Genomic DNA, 23739 nt, shown 5'->3' on the forward strand with positions numbered 1-23739 from the left:
ACGAAAAACTGACAATAGTTTGACACTGTAAGATCGGGAAGAACAGATCATTACATCAATATTCTTCCAAATCACAGTGCAAAAGAAAGATTATGATATAAAACTACTTTCTGACAACCTATTAAAATCCAATGGCTGTTTTCTTACCTTATTATTGTCAACGCTGTACAGTTGTAATGTATCACCGTTTTTCTCATTGATAAGGTCAAATTGATTTTTATAACCAACACATATTTGATTGTCTCCTTTACTTTCATCAACAAGAGTAATAAGCTGGGGCACTTCAAACGATTGTAATTCCTGAGGGTGAAAAAATGGATCATTAAATTTTTTCTTTCTAATTTTTTTTCTCTGCAATGTATATAAAAAGTATGACGAACAAAGAAAGCCTAATTGCCTAAAGACAAAATTGCTTTAATGTATTGTGTTTGAATTTCTTTAGAACGAATTATCACTCTATGAATATGGCATCAACTGATGATATAATACATTCTTTTATTTTAAAGTTAATGACAAATAAACAAAATGTATAATCTGGGTTGAAAACAATATATATATATATATAAACTTGCTCAAAATTTAAAGTCCTTTTCGTCAATTAAGCTTCCTATTTCTTTTTTTACGAAAGATACTATGGAGGGTATGTAAATGACACAGCAACTACAAAAAGATGGGTAAATTTAATACATGTAATTTATTTTCGTTGGTTTATGTCACGGAAATAAATTTCCCTCCTTCACAAAAACAAAATGTTTAAATTGGAAGGTATTATACAAATATACAAATGCATACATACCCTCACAAATGTAAAGCCATCTGATATGTCAATATCCATTGTCGGACACCATGACGTAAAAGCAGCCGAGTGTTTCCATGTAAACAATAACAGTCGTTTATGAATAGCAACTACCATTCGTAAGTGGCTACTTCCACTCCTGGACAGAGCATATACATGGCAACCTAGAATTACCATATTAAAATATTATTGAAACAGTACAGTTAAATTGTGTTACATTAAGTTTATTGTCCGCCTTGTAATGGCGAATCACTCTTTTTATATACAATTTATACATTTAGTGTTCGATCTGATTTTCTTATATAATTCAAAAGCCAGATCGACGTTAATATGGCATTATTACGTCTTATTTCAGACTTGCTTAATTTATTCTGTTTCACCTTAATATGCATATGTGATTGTTTTTTAATTATTAGAAATGAAATATTTAATAAAAAAATCAGATTCAAACTAGAAATTTAAGAAGAGAGAGTAACTTAACTCAATAAACTCGTATGCACCTAGATGTGTCCAAAAAAAAATTAACGAAAGCAAAAGTCAATATTTTCGTTTTGTGTAAATATTTAGTTAAATAAAACATTGTCGATGTATTGGAATAATTTTGACCTTCCAGAGCCCCTGTGATCATCCTTATTTTTCGATGGGACTTGAATTGGGTTAATGTATGAAAACAAATTGTCATTGTATTTCTATGCGATTATGATGTTAAAACGCCGAAAAGATTTCAAATTTATGATGAAATTCAAAACACTTGATCATATTTGGACACCCTTTTGAAAGTGATAAGAGGTATATATATATAATACCTTTTGTTTTCTCTATTTTATGGTCCCTACAATCAATACGTCCTCTTACAAAAGTTTCGTTCTTTTCCCCTTCAAAATCAGTTAATCGGAAAACTGCAACCTTCCCGTCTCTACCTGTAAAAACACAAAAAATAGATTTATGAGAAAAAAAAGGTAAAAAGCTGTTCAACAATATTTATTATAGTGACAACATCTCTTTGACACATTCAACGTTTCCATCCTCAATCTTAAATTCTCGCATTATCCTGCTTCTATGTTGAGTAAATTTTCAGATCACTGCTAATTCTCTTATTCTATTTGCGGTCCGTGTTCAAGACTTGTTGAGTCCTAAATATAGTATTAACGAAAGTATGGAATTAATACAAATATAATTCAAAACGTTACGGTCACATTGCAAAACAAATATATGAACATTGGCGGACACTTATTCCTTTAGTGTTCGTGCATGTCATAGGTTATTTGGTATTCAAAGCACTTCAACTTTTGTATATAATAGCGGACAGTACGCGGAGAGAACAGACATCCTTTGACAGAAAAATTGCAATCCTCGTCAATAATGTCGAATGTACCTGCAACAAGCAGAATTCAACCTTCAGTGTGGAATACTAGTGATTGCTGTCATACCACTATTGTTTTGTAGGTTGTCGGTTTTTTTTTGCCACGGCGTTGTCAGCTTATTTTGGATTTATTAGATTGAATGTCCCTCTGGTATCTTTAGCCCCTCCTCTACTTAGTCACCATGCACCCCTCACATTTAAAGTATTCATTCATTGATCCTCTGTGTGTAATATAAGATGAACAAAACAGCTGCCACAAAACAAATGTATACGCTTGTTCTTACCTTTATCTGTTCTTAATAATACAAGTTCGAGTTCTTCGACCACGTCTAACTGTTTCACTGATACGGATTTATCAAACAAAAAACGTGGCTGCACTCCGTCTGAAAAAAAAACATATTTATCAATTGTTTAAAAATAAAATATTTACCTATTTATCCTCAAAAAATAACATTATGATTGATAGTTACATCATTAAAACATATCTAATTGCAAGTGAATAATGTCAATCAACTTAAGACCAATCAAATAACAATGCAATATACTTGTGACGGTTTCGGTCGAACTTTTAAAAAGGCAGCAATTAGATGATTTTAGTTTAATTAAAGATAATGATATTCTACATTTCTTGACATTTCCATTTCCACTAACTCAAACTTCAATTCCCAATCTACTAATGTTAAAGAACTTTCTATAAGGTAATTTGATATGAGGTTGTTTCCTCATAGAATTGTGTTATTATTTTACTTTTGTAGTTCTTGTATTTTTCAATGACATTTAAATAATATTATGAACATACGTTGCATGTGCATTAAATTTGCGACGTTTTCCTCGCATCTCCTTTCTTCTGTTTGTTTTCTGATTGAATTGATTTGAAAACATTGATAATGATTTTAGTCAGTGAATTGGAGGCTTAGGAATTCGTCAACAAAAGATCCAGTAATAAACAATGAGAACTAAACATTACAGTAGTAGTGAAATACGACATGATCAGATTTTAAATATGATTATTAATAGGGCATTTGCATTGTTCACGTAATAGGATACGTACGTGCACGGATCGACGTATACGTATCGAAAAGATTTGTTTACAATAATGATTTTACCCCGATCTCAATTAAAATAAAATGCATTACATAATATCTTCATCGGGACCAACTTGACTTAATTTATCCTTTTCTCATATACGTGTTATACGATACGTCGATACGGATACGCCAGCAAATACTTGAATAATGCAAATGCTCTAATAGCAACACTATACCGACCTTCTAACAAAAGCACACCAGTATCTGTCACTATCAATAATTTATCCCCTAAAAAAGAAAAAAAAGTAAGAACATTGCTGAAAATGTCATGTTACAGATTAGTTTTATATTTTTTTGTTTTTTTTTCTTTTACAGTATAAAGCGAATATATCAAATACTCAAATAAAGAATATTTGTGCAACTCTGAACAATGTCTAAAAATATGATTCGAAACTTGTAAGAGGTGAAAACGTCAAATTATAATTTTATGCCTGTGTTGTTTCCTGATTGTTTATTTTAGTTTTGAATGAGTCATGTATTTAAATATGGATTATGCATTATTAAAGGTTTTCATGCACCATGTTCATTTCCTGCGCCAATAAATCAATGATTTTGTTTTAGTTTCACAATTAATTTTGTAAATGAAGAATTGCATGACACCACTATATGTAGTTTGATATAAACAAATGGCTTTAACACTTTACAGTACATATCGCCGAAAGATGAGTATTGATTCATGTTTTTAATATATGTATGTTTTCAGTCTGTATCTATATGTTGGCGATTGTTTTTGTTTTAGTTCAATGTTTCTGTTGTTCCATTGTTTTCCTCTTTTAGCTGATGTGTTTCCTTCAGTTTTACTTTGTTGCCCGGATTTGTTTTTGCTTAGTCGATTTATGACTATTAAACAGCTGTATTCACTATATATCTGTAATGTCACTTTTTGGCTGCAAAAATGGAATTAGTACATTTAGATTGATTTGCTTCTAAGACGAACACATTTCTGATTGTCATAATATTGTCTGATATTAAAGATATAAAAGAACAAAATTCTAATGTCCCTCTTGTTGCAAACATATAATATGTCCAAGGGAAATAGCTAATCATAGATTTTAATTGGATCTTCAAAAACTTTTAAAACATTTCTGACATCCTGCTGCTGATTGACTTATGTCAGATGATATCATTTGCTCTGATCATGCTCCACATTTAGCACCCGTCGTGTTGTACTGCTCATGTTAGTACATATTCGGTAATGAGTCTCATTCAGTAGTAACTTCCGTGGCTTTAAGATATTTGGCGTCGACCGTTCCCGATGACCATAAATCCAGAAAAAAGCGTTGGGCACATAAGGTAAATTAATTGTTGTTTTCATAGCTGGTGTAAATGTATGATATTAATATCATTAAAACCTGGTTATTTTTTGTTATTGAAGTACGCCTCTAATACCAGACGGACAGATTGACGGACGACGGACGGACATCCGCTATTTCATAGTCGGTTTTGCATGTCATTAAACCAAGCCAAACCACCCACCATGTACTATTCATTTTTTTGTAATTTTCTCTCTACATTGGTTTTTATATTATTGTTTTCAATTGTTGTTTCTTTAGTTTCTGTTTGTATTTGAGAGCCAAAACAAAGTACCTGAGTTGATAGAATTCCACTTACCCCATGAATCTCCACATATAATTTGATTTTTTATTTCACTGAAACATTCCTGAGGTTCCCATGGCTGAAAGATAAGATAACCATTGATATAAAGTAATTCCTTTATAAACAGCCATTTTGTAAATCAATAAACTTAAGCACGATTAGTTGTAATTACGTATCGTGTTCTTTTATTTGTCTCTGTACATCAATAACCTTTGCTGTTTAGTTTATTTTATGGTAATATTCTTTTTGACGTTGTTCAATACATCATGTCATTGTATTGTTGTGCTTTGGTAATTTTTGGTATTCTTGTTTCTATAACTAGCTTTGTCTTTATGTCATTTTATTTTTCTTTGTTGACATATGCGTTTGTGTTTATAGTGATTAAGATTCTACCACAATGCTGGCTGCTGTACCCTACTTTTTTACAATTTTACCTATAATATTTGTTTGTTTTGTTCACGAAATGTTGTCAATATTATGGTTCTTATAGTTCGTTTCTGTGTGTGTTGCATTGTCGTTTGTTTTTTGTTTAATTTAGTGTTTCTTTTGTTTCATTGTTTTCCTCTTATAGTCGATGTGTTTCCCTTAGTTTAAGTTTGTAACCCGGATTTTATTTTGTCTCAATCGATGGATGATTTTCGAACAGCGGTGAACTACTGTTGCCTTTATGTATGGAAGTTTGTGGCGACTGTCATACAAACAAGACGTTGAGCTATAATAAAAACAAGGATTAAAATCACTATTTTCTACATAAGAACTGTCTTAACCCATATGTCAGGAATATGACAGTTGTTTTTCCATTGTTTAATGGGTTTGAACTTTTGATTTTGCCTTGGAATTCGGTATTAATATTATATTACTATTTTGAAAGGCGAAGCATGCACAACGCTTTTATTAAATACATCAGATCCGTTTCTAGAGTTATCACTGCGCGCACACTGGATATGTTTTCTAAAGATTTTTGGTAATTCAAGAACGCTAACAGGGTTGTGTTTCTTTGAATTGAACACAGTTCTTAATTCTTGCATTTTGATCAATAAATATTCAATATAATAATATAGAATTGATCATACCACAAAAAGGCAAAACAGGGGCGGAAGATATTATATGAATATTTATTCTCCTGCCGATAACTAGTGAAAATTTTTATTTTGTAACTTTAACTATATTGATTAAATAATATTGAACGATATAGATATCTTAAATAATATTCTTTACTGAAAATGTGATATAGTCAGTCAACTACGAATTATAGATCTTTTTTAATATCATATATTAAAAAATTGTCAAATAGTTATAAAGGTACCAGGATTATAATTAAATACACCAGACGCGCGTTTCGTCTTCATAAAGACTCATCAGTGACGCTCATACCAAAACTTAAAAAGCCAAAAAAGTAAAAAAATTGAAGAGTATTAAGGACCGAAAATTGCAAAAAGTTGTGCCAAATACAGCTAGGGTAATCTACTCCTGGGATAAGAAAATCCTTCATATTGATAAATCAACTGTTCAAAGTAAAAAGGTTTATTACCTGAAACATTTAAGCAATACTAACCTCTCTTTTCAATATACCTGTGGTGACTGTACTTGTTGGTGCGTCACCTTTTATAATTGTTTTCAACTTTAAAGTCTGTAAAAGTTTGATTAAAAAATATTTAGACAACATGAGAAATGCATGCGTCACAGCAAAACCTAAATGCTAGTATATAAAGTAAAGGTTTATATATTGATTTATCAATTTTGTTATACAAAAAGATCCCAAAGGTAGTTGATGCATACTAAGTACATTTCAAGTTTTTAACTTGATAAACAGTTTTATTTTAGTTTGAACAGCGGTATACTACTGTTGCCTTTATTTGTCATACCTTTAGAATCTTGTTACAAATCATGCATAAAAACCAAAAGACAAATACATATGGACTACCCCTGTCTGATGTACAGGTGTATTGAATTACTTTAGCTCTAGTCTTTATTGTAATTAAAATAGAAAAGACTTGAAAATATAACTATACATTTCATATATGGTATTTTCAGTGGAGTACCTGATCTAAATGTTTCAAACAATTATTTTCTATTCATGGCTTTTTTTTTTATCTTTTTCAACATGACCATATAATATTAGATCAAGACAAATCATCATTTTACAAAGATCAATTATTTATAAATGAAGTGACATTTCTAAAAATTTGTTCTTAAATTTGGTAGATTATATTTATCTATGCACATAAATACGGTATACTAGTATTCAATTCCTTACCTGGCCTACACGTACAAACTCCGATCGTCTAGCTTCTTCTTTCCGTGAACTTTGAACATCTTGTATGACGTCACTAAATGCACGACGATACAGCAGATTATTCTATAATATAATATAATAAATTACACGTTGCTTAGTAGTTATAAAATGTAAATGAAATTGCCAAAGGTACAAAGACTCAACATATAAAGAATGTGTTCATAGTACACAAGTGCTTCACTTGCATGATCATTTTCTATGGACAGAAATTACATCATAGGAAATATGTGTATTAAGGTTCAAGATGATTGGACGACCAAATCATCAAAAAAATACCTAAACCAAGAAGATTACCTGGAGTGGACCAGACGAACAAACAGACGAATGAAAGATTGATAAACAGAATGGCCCTAGGGTGAGTATAAAAACGTATTTTCGTAAAATGTAGACTTTACAGAGTTTTTCTCAGCTCGATGGAAAAAAAGTTTTAAAATATTTTGAATCACGATGCCCTTAAGAGGGAAGCAACTCAAATTTGTTTTTTGTTGACATTTTATATTAACATTAATATTGTCTGCATTTAAACTGAAATTGTTACTGATGTTAATACACTTGTCATAAATAGATATGTATTGATCAACAGAGTTGAACACTCTGGTCATGTCGATACTGATATTCTAGCAACCAGATTACAACTGATAATCTTGTTACATACTTACTGATTTATATTTTACTCTTGAAAAACGTTGGTGAATTAATATTCAGAAATGTCTTTAAAGAAGTGTTCAACATTTGCGAGAAGTTGTATCGACAAATCCTGTCTCCTTATAAACTTATAAATTGATTCAAGTGTAGTCCACGTTATGAAACTGGGATAGTTCAAATACAACAGTGATTGATTAAGTGTGATTGTACATGCAGTGTTTTGTAAATGTTATAACACATTCCGTAGATTTAACAGGATATGTTAGACCTTTTTCAGCTTAATTTGAAGTATTGGCTAAAAGTCATGTCATACCTTTTGCGTTTACTTTCACTCATCGTAATTATTTATGCTGTCAAAGTGTCAATTATTTCTATTGTTCAGTATAAAACTTGTAAATGCCAGATAAGATATAAAATGATAGTTACTGACACATTTTATATATTTTAAGTATAATATTTCAAACATGATGCTAATGACTGGCGATATCTGTTACTATGTTAGGTTCTTACTACTCGTTGTGAATGTGAGCTATTAGACTGCTGCGTTAAGACTTAACTACCTGAATTTACAATTACACTCTTTAATACATATGTCCTTGAAAAAAAACCAATTATTTCCGTTTAGACGATATATGATTTCACTAGAATGAATTGCCTAATAACCTATGTGGTACAGCCAAAGGGGTATTCAATGCGTAAAAATTTTTCGATGAATGATTAACGTCTTCTTTTGTTGTCATTGCTTTGAGACTAATTTATAAAGAAGGGAAACAATCAGAGGACAATTACAATCCATTCGTCCCTAAAACACAGAAAACACTATTGTCAAACGAAACACACCAAAGATAGAGACTACAAAAACACTTCACAGTTAACATATAAAAAAATCTGAACCAAATTAAATTCGATGGTGTAACCCCGGAGTTTCAGTAAGTGACAGTTTCAGTTGCACTAGTTGCAACCATTGAGCTGCTCATTTCAAGCAAGTAAAGTGACAAGCGTCATTTATATTATGTCATAGATGATGAAAAGAAGCACATAATTTGTTTATTACATGGGGATATGGTAACATGTGACACATATATTATAGAAATGCGTTTTACTTCAAAAAAGAGTTTATAGAAATACGAAGATGTGGTTTGAGTGCCAATGAGACAACTCGCCATCCAAGTCATACTATGTCTAAAGTAAACAATTATTGGTCAAACTACGGCCTTCAATATGAATCCTTGACTCACGTCGAACAGCCAGATAAACAGGCATCAAAATTACTAGCGTAAAACAATTCAAACATAAAAACAAGCGGTCTAATCTTTATATAAAATGTGAAACGATAAACACTGATGACACACATCAACAAACGACAACAAATGAACAACAGGCTCATGACTTATGAAAGGTGCAAACAAATTCAACTAACCTTCACTTTAACCCAAAACAGTGGTGTAACATTACAATATAGAAAGACACACTATCAAATATTATTTGAAATGCTTAACACGATCAAACAGACATATTAACAAAGAAAAGAAAACATACACCGAACAAAATAATTTGATCTATGACACAACATAAATACAATATTAATCAAAGAAAAAAGGGGAATGTAAAAAACTGATCTAACCTGAGACTAAATGGCGTAAAATAAAATACAAAAAAGTACACAGATTAATTTGAATATAATTACTTTGTTGTTAGAAGTTCTATTTTTTACTGTTTACCTATTGATTCCCAATCATACTTTTTTTTGTGGTTCCAGCTAATTTGATTATGGTGATAATCCTTCTGACAATCTGTTGAATTTCTACCTATAGTTATATACTTACCTTATTGATTTCTGACATATATTCTTGATGTAAGTTTTTAATAAGCATGTCTAACGTTCGTTCTCTTTTCTGTGTGAAAAGTGGGTTATTTACTGCTGCTTTTTCACCATTTATCACTGAAACGAAATATATTGGAAACATGTAAATTCTTCAGTGCTGATAACATGTACAGTAACAGTTTCTTTTTGTCATTTATCTCGATCGTTTAATTTTTTATACATCATTAGCTTATAGAAATTCAGTATCAAGCGTTCCTTGTGAAGGTTAAATCTGGAAAACAGATACGGACGCATGACATGTCTTATGTTGTTTTCTTTCGCTTCATTTTATATATCTATTAGACGTACTGCGCAAATATAAAATAACTTTATACTTTTACTATTAAAACAAAAATATTGTTCAGTTTTGTTTGTCGTGTCACTTAATCAAAAAAGTGGATAACGTATTAACCATCTAAATAGATAGAAAAAAAACCAGACCATTTTTCTTGTTGTAGTACAACGCCAATTATGTTGAAATACTGAAGGACGTTGAAATGTGTAATACGTTTAATCAATATATTTTTGTTTATTTTGTTGAGTTTTCGGATATTCAAATATCAAATAACGTGTTCTTCTGTCAATCACGTATTTTCTTAAGTATTTTTTTTTTCATATTAAATGTTTCCTTGGACTGAAAATAAAGTAATATGCAAGCGAAATCCATGTAACAAAGCGATGAAATTATGATTTGTATACGGTAGTTTTCTCTTCTTTTTTCCTCCAAATTTGCTTGAACTGCACAATATATGTACCAAATACTAGTAAGCATATTTGAAATGAAATACTACTCTGAAATGTTAAAATGAAGCAAAACATAGAAAACATTTTGTTTGTGTGTTACAAAGTTGCTGCCTCGTTCAAGTGATCTTACAAAATCTTCTTTTTCGTATTTTGTAATGATGTTTTGCCAATAAAGTGATCCAGTTTGTCATGTTTATCTGACTGTCAATACCCCTTAACACAATGTATCGGATAAATTTTTGATTATGAAAATTAAATGAAATCATCTTTGTTTTAATATCTTGCTGGCTTGATTCATCTCTGTGATGTATCGACAAAAACAATGACCACATCAAACAAAATACATTAAATATTCTAATGTTGGTCGTCTTATCTGAACAACAAAAAGTAAGTAATCATCTAATTCAAAATCAGACTTAGATATCCGTTCAACATCCGATTGCAGTATTAAATCAATGAATATTTCTATTGATATTCCTACGATAACTCGTCTAAATAACCAATTTAATTTAAGTTTTCGTTGTCTTAATAAGTGTTTATGAAAACAAGCTTTTTATTCAACCCCCGCTATGTCTAAATATTGAGAAACGCGTAAAAACAAGACATCATATCAAGAGATATTCAGTAAATTCTTTTATTCTTAGATTATCAAAATGTTTGAATCTTTCTTTTATTCGCTCTGTTGTTTGATAATTAAAGGCAGCAGTGAGTAGTATATCGCTTTTCAAACGCTTGAACTTGTCATTTGTATGGATTTCGATTTGTGCCTTTTAGATAGGTATTTTAACAATACTTTATGACATCTTATAACGATAGAACAGTTGTGTTAATGTGGCATATTAAGATCGAAAAACAACAATGCATTATGGTTTTTCATGCTTAATTTAATTCACTTAGAATGTCAAAACTTACATTTAACTAATAGAAAATCTCTGAATTCCTGATGATCAGAAAAGACAGCTGGGGTTGGCAGTGGAGGACCGAATAAGGGCACAGATTCCTCTGATAATACATTTAATCTGCAAAATATGTCACAAGATATAAACAATATACAAATGGCTTCAATAAAGCAAATAGAACGTAACGACAATTAAAGAAAAAAATGAACAATTAAATACTGAAACTTATAATTCTATTATCAAAATGATATATCATAAAAAGGGCACGTGCATTTGCCATTAACGTAACAAGAAATCAAACATAACCTAAATTTTAATTTGGGAAACACGATGAAATGAATGCATATCTTTCAAACTAATACAAATTGATTTACTTAGTATATGAAGGACTCAATTACTCAATTATACTCCATTTAAATATACAAGACAAAGTAGTCTGTAAACTGTTACATAGAACATCATGAACTATTTTGACGCGGAAAAATGATATCAAAGGGAGTTTGATAAGTTGTTAAATTACGAATGTCAGTTTTACTTCAAATTTTAAAAGAAATACAACTGTTTGACACAAAGCACTAACACGCAGAACTGTTTACTTCAAAATGTGTTTAATTAGAACTCTTTAGAAAAGGATAAAAGCTGTAAAACACCATATAACTACGACATTTGTAGACCAAGACATGTCATTATCTGATAATTGTCTTTGACATAGCAATGCTATCTTAATCACTAAAGAGCTGTGAAAGTAAAGACAAAACTTCGTTAGACTTGTATTTTTAAATCTTAAAAGCATCCAATTAGCATCAATAAATATATAAGTGCCAGGTCGGTTTATTTTTTATTAAACCCAATAGCAATTGTCTTTTTTTCTCATTCAAATATGAACTGCAAAGCTTGAAATCTAGATACTTAATTGACAATACAATTTCTATAGGAATCGACAAAGTTGTGAAATAACATGAATAAAGAAGGGAAATAAAACAGCACTAACACATTTTTATGTCATAACTACTGATCAAAAATACCAGTCTTGAACGTTATAGGCCGTTTCGTCTTCATAAGACCAATCATTGGTCATCACAACAAAACAGGTGGAAGGCCAAATCAAGTGAGTGGTATATATAATACAATTTATAAACAGAACAGGTAGTTGTTTATCTTCAATCAATCTGTTTACTATACGCGTGCATGCACGAATAGATGCACATAAACATGATAAAATCACGTGTATAATCTACGTGTATCATGCTTCTATTGTGAAAGAACGGTCATATACAAGTTATTGTTTCCGTTAATGTTCAATTTAAAAGTGTGCAAAATAAGAAAATAAGAATTTATATTCGCACATTGTAAGAAAATATACAATTTATTTGTACTTACTAAGAAACAAAAGAAAAAAAGCTTCACTTTATAGTTACATTTTAATATTTTTTACTATTTACGAATAGTGTATATTTGTCCATATTTTGTTTCTTCGGTCATGTTCATACGCAGAATATATTCTATACTCTACTTACTTGCTGGTCTTTACAAGACTTGAATTCGTTTATAAGACTTGAATATGTTTCACTATATATGTTCCCCCAACCGAATTCACATTCAAATAGACACGTCAAATATATAATATGTCAAAACAAGAATTTCAAATTTTTAAAAACAACCGAATGGATCCCAAAAGGAGTCTGTTTGGCTACGTGGGTTGTATACATATAGGCCGATTCTAAAATAATGCATCACAATGACGGGCATGCTCCTCTCATCAAAAAAAAAACACCCAATAAAATAACTCGAAGGACTCCTGTCAGATCATGATTGTTACCAAACATGACTGTCATCCAAATTTATCCCAGTAGCATTCGATTCTTTGATCATCCTAAAAAAATTATGAAATATTTGCCACTGGGCGTTCGGCAAACTACAACTTCTTCTTCAAGTTAATCAGTCACAACTTGAAATTTTGATTGGAAAATCAAAGTCGATTAGTGTTATATCGTTACTCTTGGTCGAAAAATAATTCATTTGGTATTTCAAAAAGTTGGATAATCAAACATCTTTTAACTATTTGTTCGCCATTACGAGACATCACAGTCGTTTCCGTAAAATTGACATATCAAGAAAACATATCAGAGTACATAGTTATCAAAGGTACCAGGATTATAATTTAGTACGCCAGACGCGCGTTTCGTCTTCATAAGACTCGTCAGTGACGCTCGGATGAAAATATTTATAAAGCCAAACAAGTACAAAGTAGAAGAGCATTGAAGATCCAAAATTTCAAAAAGTTGTGCCAAATACGGCTAAGGTAATATATGCCTGGGATAAGAAAATCCTTAGTTTTTCGAAAAATTGAAAGTTTTGTAACAGTTAATTTATTAAAATTAAAAGCGGTTGTGTGTATTACGTCAGTTTAAATTCTCTGGACAAATTAACACATTCTTAAATAGACATGTTAACAGGCCGTTTCTTTCAAAACTATCGTATTGATATGTTTGAATTGACATTACTATAAGACGTGTCACGGTACTTTTCTCATCGGATATAGTCTAATGCTAAGTCCGTTTCTGTGTGTGTTTCATTTTTTTGTTGTGTCGTTGTTCTCCTCTTACATTTACTGCGTTTCCCTCAGTTTCAGTTTGTTACCCCGATTTTGTTTTTTGTCTATCGATTTACGTGTTTTGAACAGCAGTATACTACTGTTGCCTTTATTTATTGTTACTAAACTTCAAGTAGTACTGACACTCGTATTATTAAAACTAATCACACTCACTTTGACATCGATATTTTCTTCATCAACATACTTGTGGATTTCCATTGTCAAAGGAGTGATGAAATGTGGTGGGTGCTTTGTGAGTATCCATACCAAAGCATAGCATAGCAAATCTAACAGTTCTTTAGTTAGTTATTATCAACAAGAGAGATACCAAAGAATTAATCGTTCTATTTAAGGATGTACTTAGGTGAGGTTTTGGAATTTGTGTCAAATGTTCTGACTCCTTGGTGTTTGTCATACAACACAAGGTAAAATATTTTGCCCCATAACACCCATTTATTTTTTCATATAAGACTACAAAGCTCATGAAACGTCATTTATTAGAATTTTAGAAGATTCTTGATTTTTTTTCTTTTGTTTTGAGACCCAAATAATACCAATGCAAATATAAGGTAAAAGTCCGGGTTTGCCTTTTCCCGCCATATTTTAAATGCTCAAATATCTCGAAAAAGAGGTCCATGACCTATCAATATTTTTAGCTTATTTTTATCCTTAACGAATGCATTACCAGCTTATACTATCAATTTTAAATTCTTGATTTTATAATTTTTACCTTACCGCACCTAAGTACATCTTTAAGTTGCCTTTTGTATTCAAATAGGATAAGTTTTCTGTGTAGCGTATTTTACCTACCTGTATGTTAAATCGTCTTTACAAAAGCAAACAACAGCAAATATATCTGAATTTGCTATTAAGGAACACATTATTTTAATTTTCTTAAACATTTCGTTTATTGTCATATCCTTTACAAAAATAATATTGCGAAAATATGATTAGCTGATTATAAGTTACACTCAAAGTGGGCTAATAAATTACTTTTCAAGTCAGAAGCATGAACAAGTGAATTGCCAGCCTAAACATAATAATTATCATAATCTTCACACTATACATTGCTATACAAATCAAATATATCAAATTACTTACAGTTTTCAAATTATGACTGTTTAGGTGTATTTATGTTTTGTAAGGATACGAGTAAATCGAGTTTTCATCATAGAAGGTTTAAAATTACACTTCTGGGGTGAATCACATTCATAAAATAAAATATTTACAATATCATTTCCAATATGACGTTTTCGTTCAACCTAAAATAGAAAAGGAAATGATATCAAACATTAATAAAAGTTTTTATTTGTTCTTGTATTCAGTCTAATTCATTTTTATGTTTTTGTGTTTGAGTTTGTGTTTGTTTCAATATGTTTTTGGTGTATGTATATTAAATGGACGAAATTGTGTTAAAAATAACTATACGTATGTCTCTCAGCTTGGTTCATCTGTGGTGGATTACTGCATCGTTCCTTATGAATCTCTTAATCTGTTTGAAAGTTTTGAAGTTATTACTATGTCAGAATTATTAGAAAAGCACAAATTATTAGAATATGCCGATCCACGCGTGTCGAAACCGGACCACTCAATGTTGATATGGAATATAAATATTGATAAAATTGTGCGAGGAAATATGAATGAAGAAATTAATACTTGTGAATATAAAAAGTACGATCTTAATAATATTCCCAGCTCATTCTTAGCAACACATTTACATAAAATAGAAGATTTAATTTCATCATTGGAAGTGCAAAGTGCAAATTGTTCTGAAATTGATCAAATTTATAGTGATTTTGTGAATTTATTGAAAGTCGAAATGACGGAAAATTTAAGCTATAAAGTGATTAAAATGTCATCCGGGTTATTAAGCAACAAAAGACGACGAATTAAAAAACCGTGGTGGACAGATAAACTCACACAACTATGGAATAATGTCTGTGTCGCAGAGAAAGCCATGCTTGGGAGTAAATCTGATTCAAGAAAGCGTCAGTGTCGAATTGAATTCAATGATAAAAGGAAAACCTTCGACCGTGAAGCACAGAGGGCGAAACGAACACATTGGAGAAAACAAATGGTTGAAATAGACGACATGGAAACGACTAATCATACCGAATTTTGGAAAAAAATCGGACGTATTGGTGTTGGTACAGAACGAAGAAAACTTATACCTATGTCGGTTCAATTGCCGGACGGAACCATAGCCCATGGTCGTGAAGCAGTGGTTTCGGAATGGAAACGTGCGTATTGTAGTTTGCTAAACCCAGAAACTGTCAATTCAGAATACGTAATGGACCAAAGACTTGATACCGAGATTGAAATGAATAATGAAATCACAAGTTTTGAAGTAGTGAACGCTGTGCGTAGCCTAAAACGTAACAAAGCCGTTGGCGTGGACGAAATACCGGCAGAAATCCTTAAAGTCCCAAGTTTACTGAACTTTTTACACAAACTTTTTAACAAGTGTTTTTCGAGTGGAATTATCCCTACAACGTGGACAAAGGGAATTATAAACCCAATCCCGAAATCGTCAACATCAAATCCGAAAGACCCAATGAGCTACCGAGGTATAACGTTGGTACCAGTGTGCTATAAACTATACTGTCATATACTTAATAACAGGCTAGTAAAATGGGAGAACGAAAATGACATTCTTCATGACAGTCAAAACGGATTCCGGAAAGGGCGCAGTACAATTGATCACATTAAATCGTTAACATCAATAATCGAGACTAGGAAATTGAAACGTTTATCGACGTTCGTGGCTTTTATTGATTTTCGTAAGGCATATGACGGGATAAATCGAGCGATGTTATTCCAGAAACTATTCGACCTTGGTATATGTGGGAATATTTATAACGCTATTTTGTCTCTGTATAAGTCCGTGGAATGCTGTGTTCGCATTAATGGACATCAGACAGATTGGTTTAACGTTCAATGTGGTCTTAAACAAGGCTGTTTATTGTCGCCATTACTTTTCAACTTGTATATAAACGGATTAGCTACATATATTGATTCACTAGATATTGTCATTGACATCGATGGGGAAAAGGTTTCCATGTTACTTTATGCCGATGATTTAGTGTTTTTATCAAACACAGAAACAGAGCTACAAACACTACTTGATGCATTGGATTTATGGTGTACCGATAACAAGATGACAATAAACGACAATAAGTCAAATATAGTCCACTTTCGGCCAAATTCGTTCCCGAGAAGTCAAACAATCTTTCACTGCGGAAACCACATTTTACAGACAGTAGAACGTTACACATATTTAGGCTTAGTTTTTACAGAACAATTGGACTATAACGTCATGGCAAAATACGTTGCAGCAGCAGCTAGTCGAGCACTTGGACTTGTAATATCGAAATACAAGGGACTTGTAGGTTTACCTTTTGGAACTTTTACAAAGCTGTACGACTCTATGGTTTGGAGTACTATTAGTTACGGTGCGGCAATATGGGGAGATAAGTCATTCTCGTGTATAAATGCAGTTCAAAACAAAGCCATCCGTTTTTTCATGGGAGTTGGTCGTTATACCCCAAACGTTGCAGTAAATGGAGATTCGGGATGGACACCACCGTTTGTGAAACAATGGCGGGTAATCATAAACTATTGGAATCGGCTACGATATATGGATGAGAATAGGATAAATAAGAAAATAGACAATTGGGCAGAGCAGAATTTCAGACGTCATCGAGTGTGCAAAAACTCAAACTTTAGAATTTATAGTCTATTCGAATCATGTGGTATAGCGAACTTGTTTATTGACACTGATATTGATAAGCAGCAAGTTAACAATGCTATACATGTAAAACTTATGTCCGACTTTAAACAGAAATGAAATGAAGATTTGCATAAAGACACTACCAGACGAAATGGACCAGGAGGTAACAAACTACGTACATATAGAACATTTAGACAGGATGTATATACAGAACTTTACGTAGATAAACTTATAATACCGTCGCACAGAAGAGCATACTCTCAGTTTCGCTGTGGTGTTGCCCCAATACGTGTGGAGACAGGACGCTACGAGAGTCTTCCAATAGATCAAAGAACTTGTTTTGTTTGTGACGATAAAATTGAAAACGAGGAGCATGTATTGACTGAATGTCCGTTATACGACGATCTTAGAGACGAACTGTATAAGTTTTTAAACTTTGAAAACGAAAATTTTAGTCTATTGCCGAATTCTTTGAAACTTTCATTTATTTTAGCGAGTGATAATATTAATGTGATACAAAAATGTGCCAAAACCTGCAAGCTTATTTTAGACCGTAGACGACGTTTTTTATACCGATAATTGATGTAAATATGTTTTATGATTTAACTTTGGTTTTATAATTGCTTTTTGAAAATTTGTAAATACTAGTTCCTTTTAATCCGTCTCTCATAATTCTTTTAGAATGGCATTAATAATTTTAAAAAGGTTTACTTTTATAATGTGAAATGTGTATACTGTATTATTGATGGTGAGACGTTAATAAATTATTATTGTATATTGTGTTTCTTTCAAAACAAAGTGATCTGCTTTTATTAACATGTGCAACATAAATTCATTGTATGTTAAATTTCAAATGTTAATAACACGAATAATTTTTCAACTTTTGAAATAAGATATCGTTTTGTTATTATAACCTTTCTAAACAGAAATGTCAAACTTCAAATTGAGAATATTTTGAAAAGATAGCATATAAAATATGAAATGATTAGAAAATAGTATTTCATAGAAACCTGCAAATACTATAAATGCAAAAACAATATCGTGTACTAGTAATTCAAAAAAATTCCAGACAATAAAATATAGTGTTTAGGACATTTCGTGTTTCGTTAGAATTCATTAGAACATAAATTCTTTACCAAAAAATAATTTTGTACTTAACCATTTACTATATTGATTGAAAAGAACTTTTAGCATATAAAGATCAGAAATGTTTTAATTACATTGACCAAAACATATTTTTAGTAGTAAACGCCTTTGCTATTTTAATTGTTCTTTTTAAATGATCTTTATGCTAAGATGTTCATTTATTAATAGCTAAACTACTTGTATGTCGCTTGTAAGATCTCTTACCTGTTGTTTATTCTCTTTGGAATGTGGTAACATTGTAGATACATGAAACATTATTTCGTGTCCCTCGTAAACTGTGTACACAGACTCCGTACCTGTAGAATCAGCTGTAAAACAAAAATAGATTACTTTATCAACAAAACTTACAATTAAAACGCGTACAGTAAAATGACAACGGAATATGTAATGAGTAGACAATCATCTCTAAAATATCTTAAGCAAAATAAACAATAACAAATGGAGGCCTAATAATCCCGTCATAGATATGATAGGCCTTCCTATATAATGTTTACTTTACAAGAGAGGGCACGAAACATAGATAAAAGTTGTATTATAATGTTCAAAAATCTTTCTTAAGGTAGCGCCGAATCCAATACTGCAATACTTTTCCTGGATTTTAAATATATGCATGAATAACGGAAAGCTGAATTGTTGTGTTACTACTTGAAATATGCCAACGGTTCAGACAAATTTTCTTTTTTCGAAAAAAAACATCATTGTCCTTACAGAAATAAGACGTGGTATGATTGTCAGTGTTACAACTATCCTCCAAAATTAAAAGCAATGAAACCGTACGGCCTTAACAATGAGAAAACTAATACCATAAAGTCGTCTATTAACGATTATTAGTGTTTATTAGCTTATGGTGTTGTATGGAAGAACAAAAAAATTCCGAAAGCAAATTTACAGATCTAAAATTGTTTGGTTGATGTTTAGACGATTTGTATATTTAGAATGTACACAGACATGTATCACCATCACTACTGGTGATCCGATGGATAAATCTGTTGTAGAGTTCTCACTGGTTCAGACATACTTATAAATATAGTTATTTCTGTGATAGTAGTTTACCTTAATTTGTAGGATCCTTAACTATAGATAATTTAGCTGATCTGTAAAAATAACATCTTCATGCCTTTTATGTCATGTACTGAAGTACGACGCCTGATTAAAACTGACGTGGAAAGTACTAACACCCGGCCACCGAAAGCTTCATTTTTATGAAGCCCAGGTGGTCGTGTGGTCTAGCGCACCGGTTACAGTGCAGGCGATATGGTGTCACTATATCTCAGGAGCATGGGTTCGAATCCCGGCGAGGGAAGAACAAACAATTTGCGAAAGCAAATTTACAGATCTAACATTGTTGGGTTGATGTTTAGACGAGTTATATCTATATATATATATTAAAAAACCAAAATTCGCAAACTACATTTCACATCAAATAAAAACAGTTCGTTAAAATATTGTCACTAGCGCTTTCATGCCTTCTGGCAATCTTCAGGCGACGTTTTAACAATGTCCTTGGCGACACTACCGTTGGTAACGTTTATTACGTTATATATATATATCAAATTGTAGAGTTGATCCAGTGTTATATTTTTCAACGTATATAAAGTGTCTTTTTGGCTTTTTATTATTTTTGACAAAGCACTACGGTACTTCTATGTTTTATTATCTCGATCGGTGACATAAAAATTTTGACCACAAATGAATAGTTACCTTTAACATCAAGGCCGCCTTTGAATTTGTCCCATCCTTTTAAAACAATGGTAGCACCAATAAGTTCAAGGAAATTCTTAAAGGCTTTCGTGTTGTGTTCTGAAAATAGATGATTAAAACTAGGAAATTATCTTGATATTTCAGTAATACTTTGTCAATAGATATAGGAAGATGTAGTGTGAGTGCCATTGAAACAAAAGAGGGACGAAAGATACAAAAGGGACAGTCAAACTCATCTAAAACAAACTGACAACGCCATGGCTAAAAAAGAAAAAGACAAACAAACAACAGCACACCTGACACAACATAGAAAACTAAAGAATAAACAACACAAACCCCACCACAAAACTAGGGGTGATCTCAGGTGCTCCGGAAGGGTAAGCAGATCCTGCTCCACATGTGGCACCCGTCGTGTTGTTTATGTGATAACAAATCCGGTAAATAGTCTAATTCGGTAGGTCAAATTCATGAACGGGAAGGGGATTGTAGTAAGGAACATATCCGATATCATTCGTGAAACGGTTATTCCATAACGGTCAACCAACTCGTGATGGCGTCCGGAAAATTTACGAAGGGATGATTTCAACTTCACCATTTGGAACTCTTGGTTTAATAGCTTCCTTGTGAGCAGCAACCCTCTATCAAGAAAATCATGATAGGAAATGCAAGCACGGGGATATCGTATCAATTGGGAGATATATACCTCGTATGCAGGTGCTGCTGGAATGTTGCTACTTAGAAATAGAAAGTTCACAATTGGAAAGCTGAAATCATCTCTTTTGGACAACTCTCCATCGAAATAACAATTTATAAAAGTAAACCATTATAGGTCAATGTACGGCCTTCAACACTGAGCATTGTCTCACACCGAACAACAAGCTATAAAGGGCCCCAAAATTACTAGTGTTAAACCATTCAAACGGGAAAACCAAGGGTCTAGTCTGCCATTTTGGAAATTTCGCTTGACAAATTCGTTGGTAATTCATTAACGTTTTTCTAGTATTGATATTTATAAAAGCAGACAAAATATCCTTTTAAAACAGCCGATCACATGTTTTGCACGATTTCGTAATTGAATAAAATTTTAAAAAAAATGTAAGCCATCAATTTTCCTGGAGTATTTTAGTTTTAGTATATTTTTAGTCTGTCTAAACATCATGTACGGAATGATCTGATGAATGTTAGCAAAGTCATTATCAATTTGTCTGTCAGACAGTATAGTTTCATTAAGTTTGAAAGTACACACATTCTTCTTATTACATGCCTCAATCCTTTTGCTTATCATGAACTTTTGTTCAGGCTACAGTGAGTATGTATAGGTGGTGATAACATGTCGTGTATGTAAAACACAGCAAAAAAAAAACACATAAAGCATTATACAAGAAGTATAGAAAAATGACTTCCTTACCGTTGCTATAAAATTCATCATCACATGTCTGAGATTCTTTGGCATATATCACTCCAAACTTAAAATTCACCGAACCCTACAATTTAATATCACTGTATATGTCTGTTTGTTTTGTACACACATCGTTGTCACTATAATGGAATTTGATATAACTTGCATAAAGATGAGAGGTTTAGCTAGTTTCAAAATCAGGTTTACTCCACTATTTTCTACATACGAAAATATTTGTACCAAATCAGGTTTATGACAATTGTTATCCATTCGTTTGGTGTGTTTGATCTTTTGGTTTTGCCATTTTACTAGAGACTTTTCGTTTTGAATTTTCTTCGGAGTTAAGTTTCTTGTCATTTCACTTTTCACACCAAACATATTAAAATTTACCGAATCCTACAGTTTATAACGCACCAAACTTAAAATATATATGTATCACATCAAACTTAACATTTAACAACCAAAAATCATAACGACATCAAAATAAAAACAAATCAAGTTTGATGATCTGCAGACTTTACATGAAAGGGCAACTCTTCAAATTAACTAAATTTTTACCTATAAATTACTTATTTTGTACTTTCTACCTAAAGATTACTTAAACACTAACCTCTTGTTCCTCCAAAACAAGTAAATCTTTCTGAATTTCAGGATCAAAAATTTCTTTTGGTCCTCTTTCTGTTTTATGGACATTAAAATGGCTGAAAAGAAAATGATATTTGAAATACGTTTTTAGAGGAAACTAACTTCGTTATTTCAATGTTTGTTTATTAAAAGTAAATTATGAATGGTACTTTATATAAGAACACCTTGAGCGTAAATCATCTACTTTTGTATATGCTTTTTTCGAATAGAAGTATAACTCCTCATTTTTTTGGATAAACATCTATAAAGGACGTATATAATTTCTTGGTTATTTTGTGCGAATCCTAAATGTACATTAAATCTATCCAGCTTTTCGTCAAATACAATATTCAAATTTGATATACTTTAGCTATAATAATTTGTTATCAAGCTATATTATACATCATTTACAAGTGAGTTACTAATACAACTTTTACAGATTGCGTGAAGGCTTCTTTTTTCCACATTTAATCATTCTTAGTATATTATCTTGCTATTTCCAGTCAATACGCACCTTAAAATACCTTTCACTGTTTGAGGTTTACTTTGATTGTAAGGCAAGCATATCTTCTTAGCACCCTGTTAAAATATAACAAATCTTATATAAGTGTATAATTAAATTTAACAGTTAAAAGGTGAGCATACCTTTCCGGGTGAAGTCAGCCTTAATAATTTCGATCCCATAATTCTGAAACGTTAACCAATTGATATCGATACCACGGCGCTTGTCTTTTGGTACTTTAAAACCCATTATTGCGCATGCTACAGACCAACAATTTGTGAAATATAACTTACAATGCTTATTGACATCTTAACTAACATAATGTAAAGTTTCTAGATTTTACCATAAAGTGACCAATTATGCCAATTAAAAGGATTGAGCTGCTGCACTAATGGTATCGGTCATTGTAGCATCATACGTGTTTACTCATCAACACATAGTATACAGCCCTGAACATCAAAAGTTATATTAAACTGGAAAAAAAATTCATTTAAAAAGTAAACCTAATAACAATATAAAACCAGAATAAGTGTCAATCTTGTTATCAATCACCTTTTGCAAACTTCTTTTTATTATTTCATTTTATCTTATAATAATTAAGACAGTATTCACACAATTAGTTCAATGCAAAAGTTCTGAAATGAAAAAATGCATGTATGATATTGCTTAAGAAAAAAAGATATGTACTTTTTTTTAAACATTTCATATACAGTTTATTCTTTTCTTCGTAATCTCTTATTATCATTATTGACA

General features: G+C 31.5%; 1 protein-coding gene across 4 annotated transcripts in view; it reads right to left on the minus strand.

The window, feature by feature from the left end:
• The window catches only part of LOC143063325 (GTPase-activating Rap/Ran-GAP domain-like protein 3), a 244878-nt gene that overhangs the window by 14275 nt on the left and 206864 nt on the right, over window positions 1-23739 (minus strand). For all 4 annotated transcript variants that reach the window (XM_076235403.1, XM_076235402.1, XM_076235404.1 and 1 more), the window contains exons 6-22: window positions 22999-23063; window positions 22471-22561; window positions 21870-21945; window positions 20462-20560; window positions 18965-19068; window positions 15035-15146; window positions 14695-14740; window positions 11305-11411; window positions 9611-9726; window positions 7101-7202; window positions 6399-6473; window positions 4859-4922; window positions 3428-3475; window positions 2444-2542; window positions 1603-1716; window positions 797-960; window positions 148-300 (exon numbers count right to left, since the gene is read on the minus strand). In XM_076235403.1, the coding sequence (XP_076091518.1) occupies window positions 148-300; window positions 797-960; window positions 1603-1716; window positions 2444-2542; window positions 3428-3475; window positions 4859-4922; window positions 6399-6473; window positions 7101-7202; window positions 9611-9726; window positions 11305-11411; window positions 14695-14740; window positions 15035-15146; window positions 18965-19068; window positions 20462-20560; window positions 21870-21945; window positions 22471-22561; window positions 22999-23063 (1635 nt within the window). The remainder of the gene's footprint in view (window positions 1-147; window positions 301-796; window positions 961-1602; window positions 1717-2443; window positions 2543-3427; window positions 3476-4858; window positions 4923-6398; window positions 6474-7100; window positions 7203-9610; window positions 9727-11304; window positions 11412-14694; window positions 14741-15034; window positions 15147-18964; window positions 19069-20461; window positions 20561-21869; window positions 21946-22470; window positions 22562-22998; window positions 23064-23739) is intronic.

The sequence above is a fragment of the Mytilus galloprovincialis genome, chromosome 2 (assembly GCF_965363235.1).
Source record: "Mytilus galloprovincialis chromosome 2, xbMytGall1.hap1.1, whole genome shotgun sequence".
NCBI lineage: Eukaryota > Metazoa > Mollusca > Bivalvia > Mytilida > Mytilidae > Mytilus > Mytilus galloprovincialis.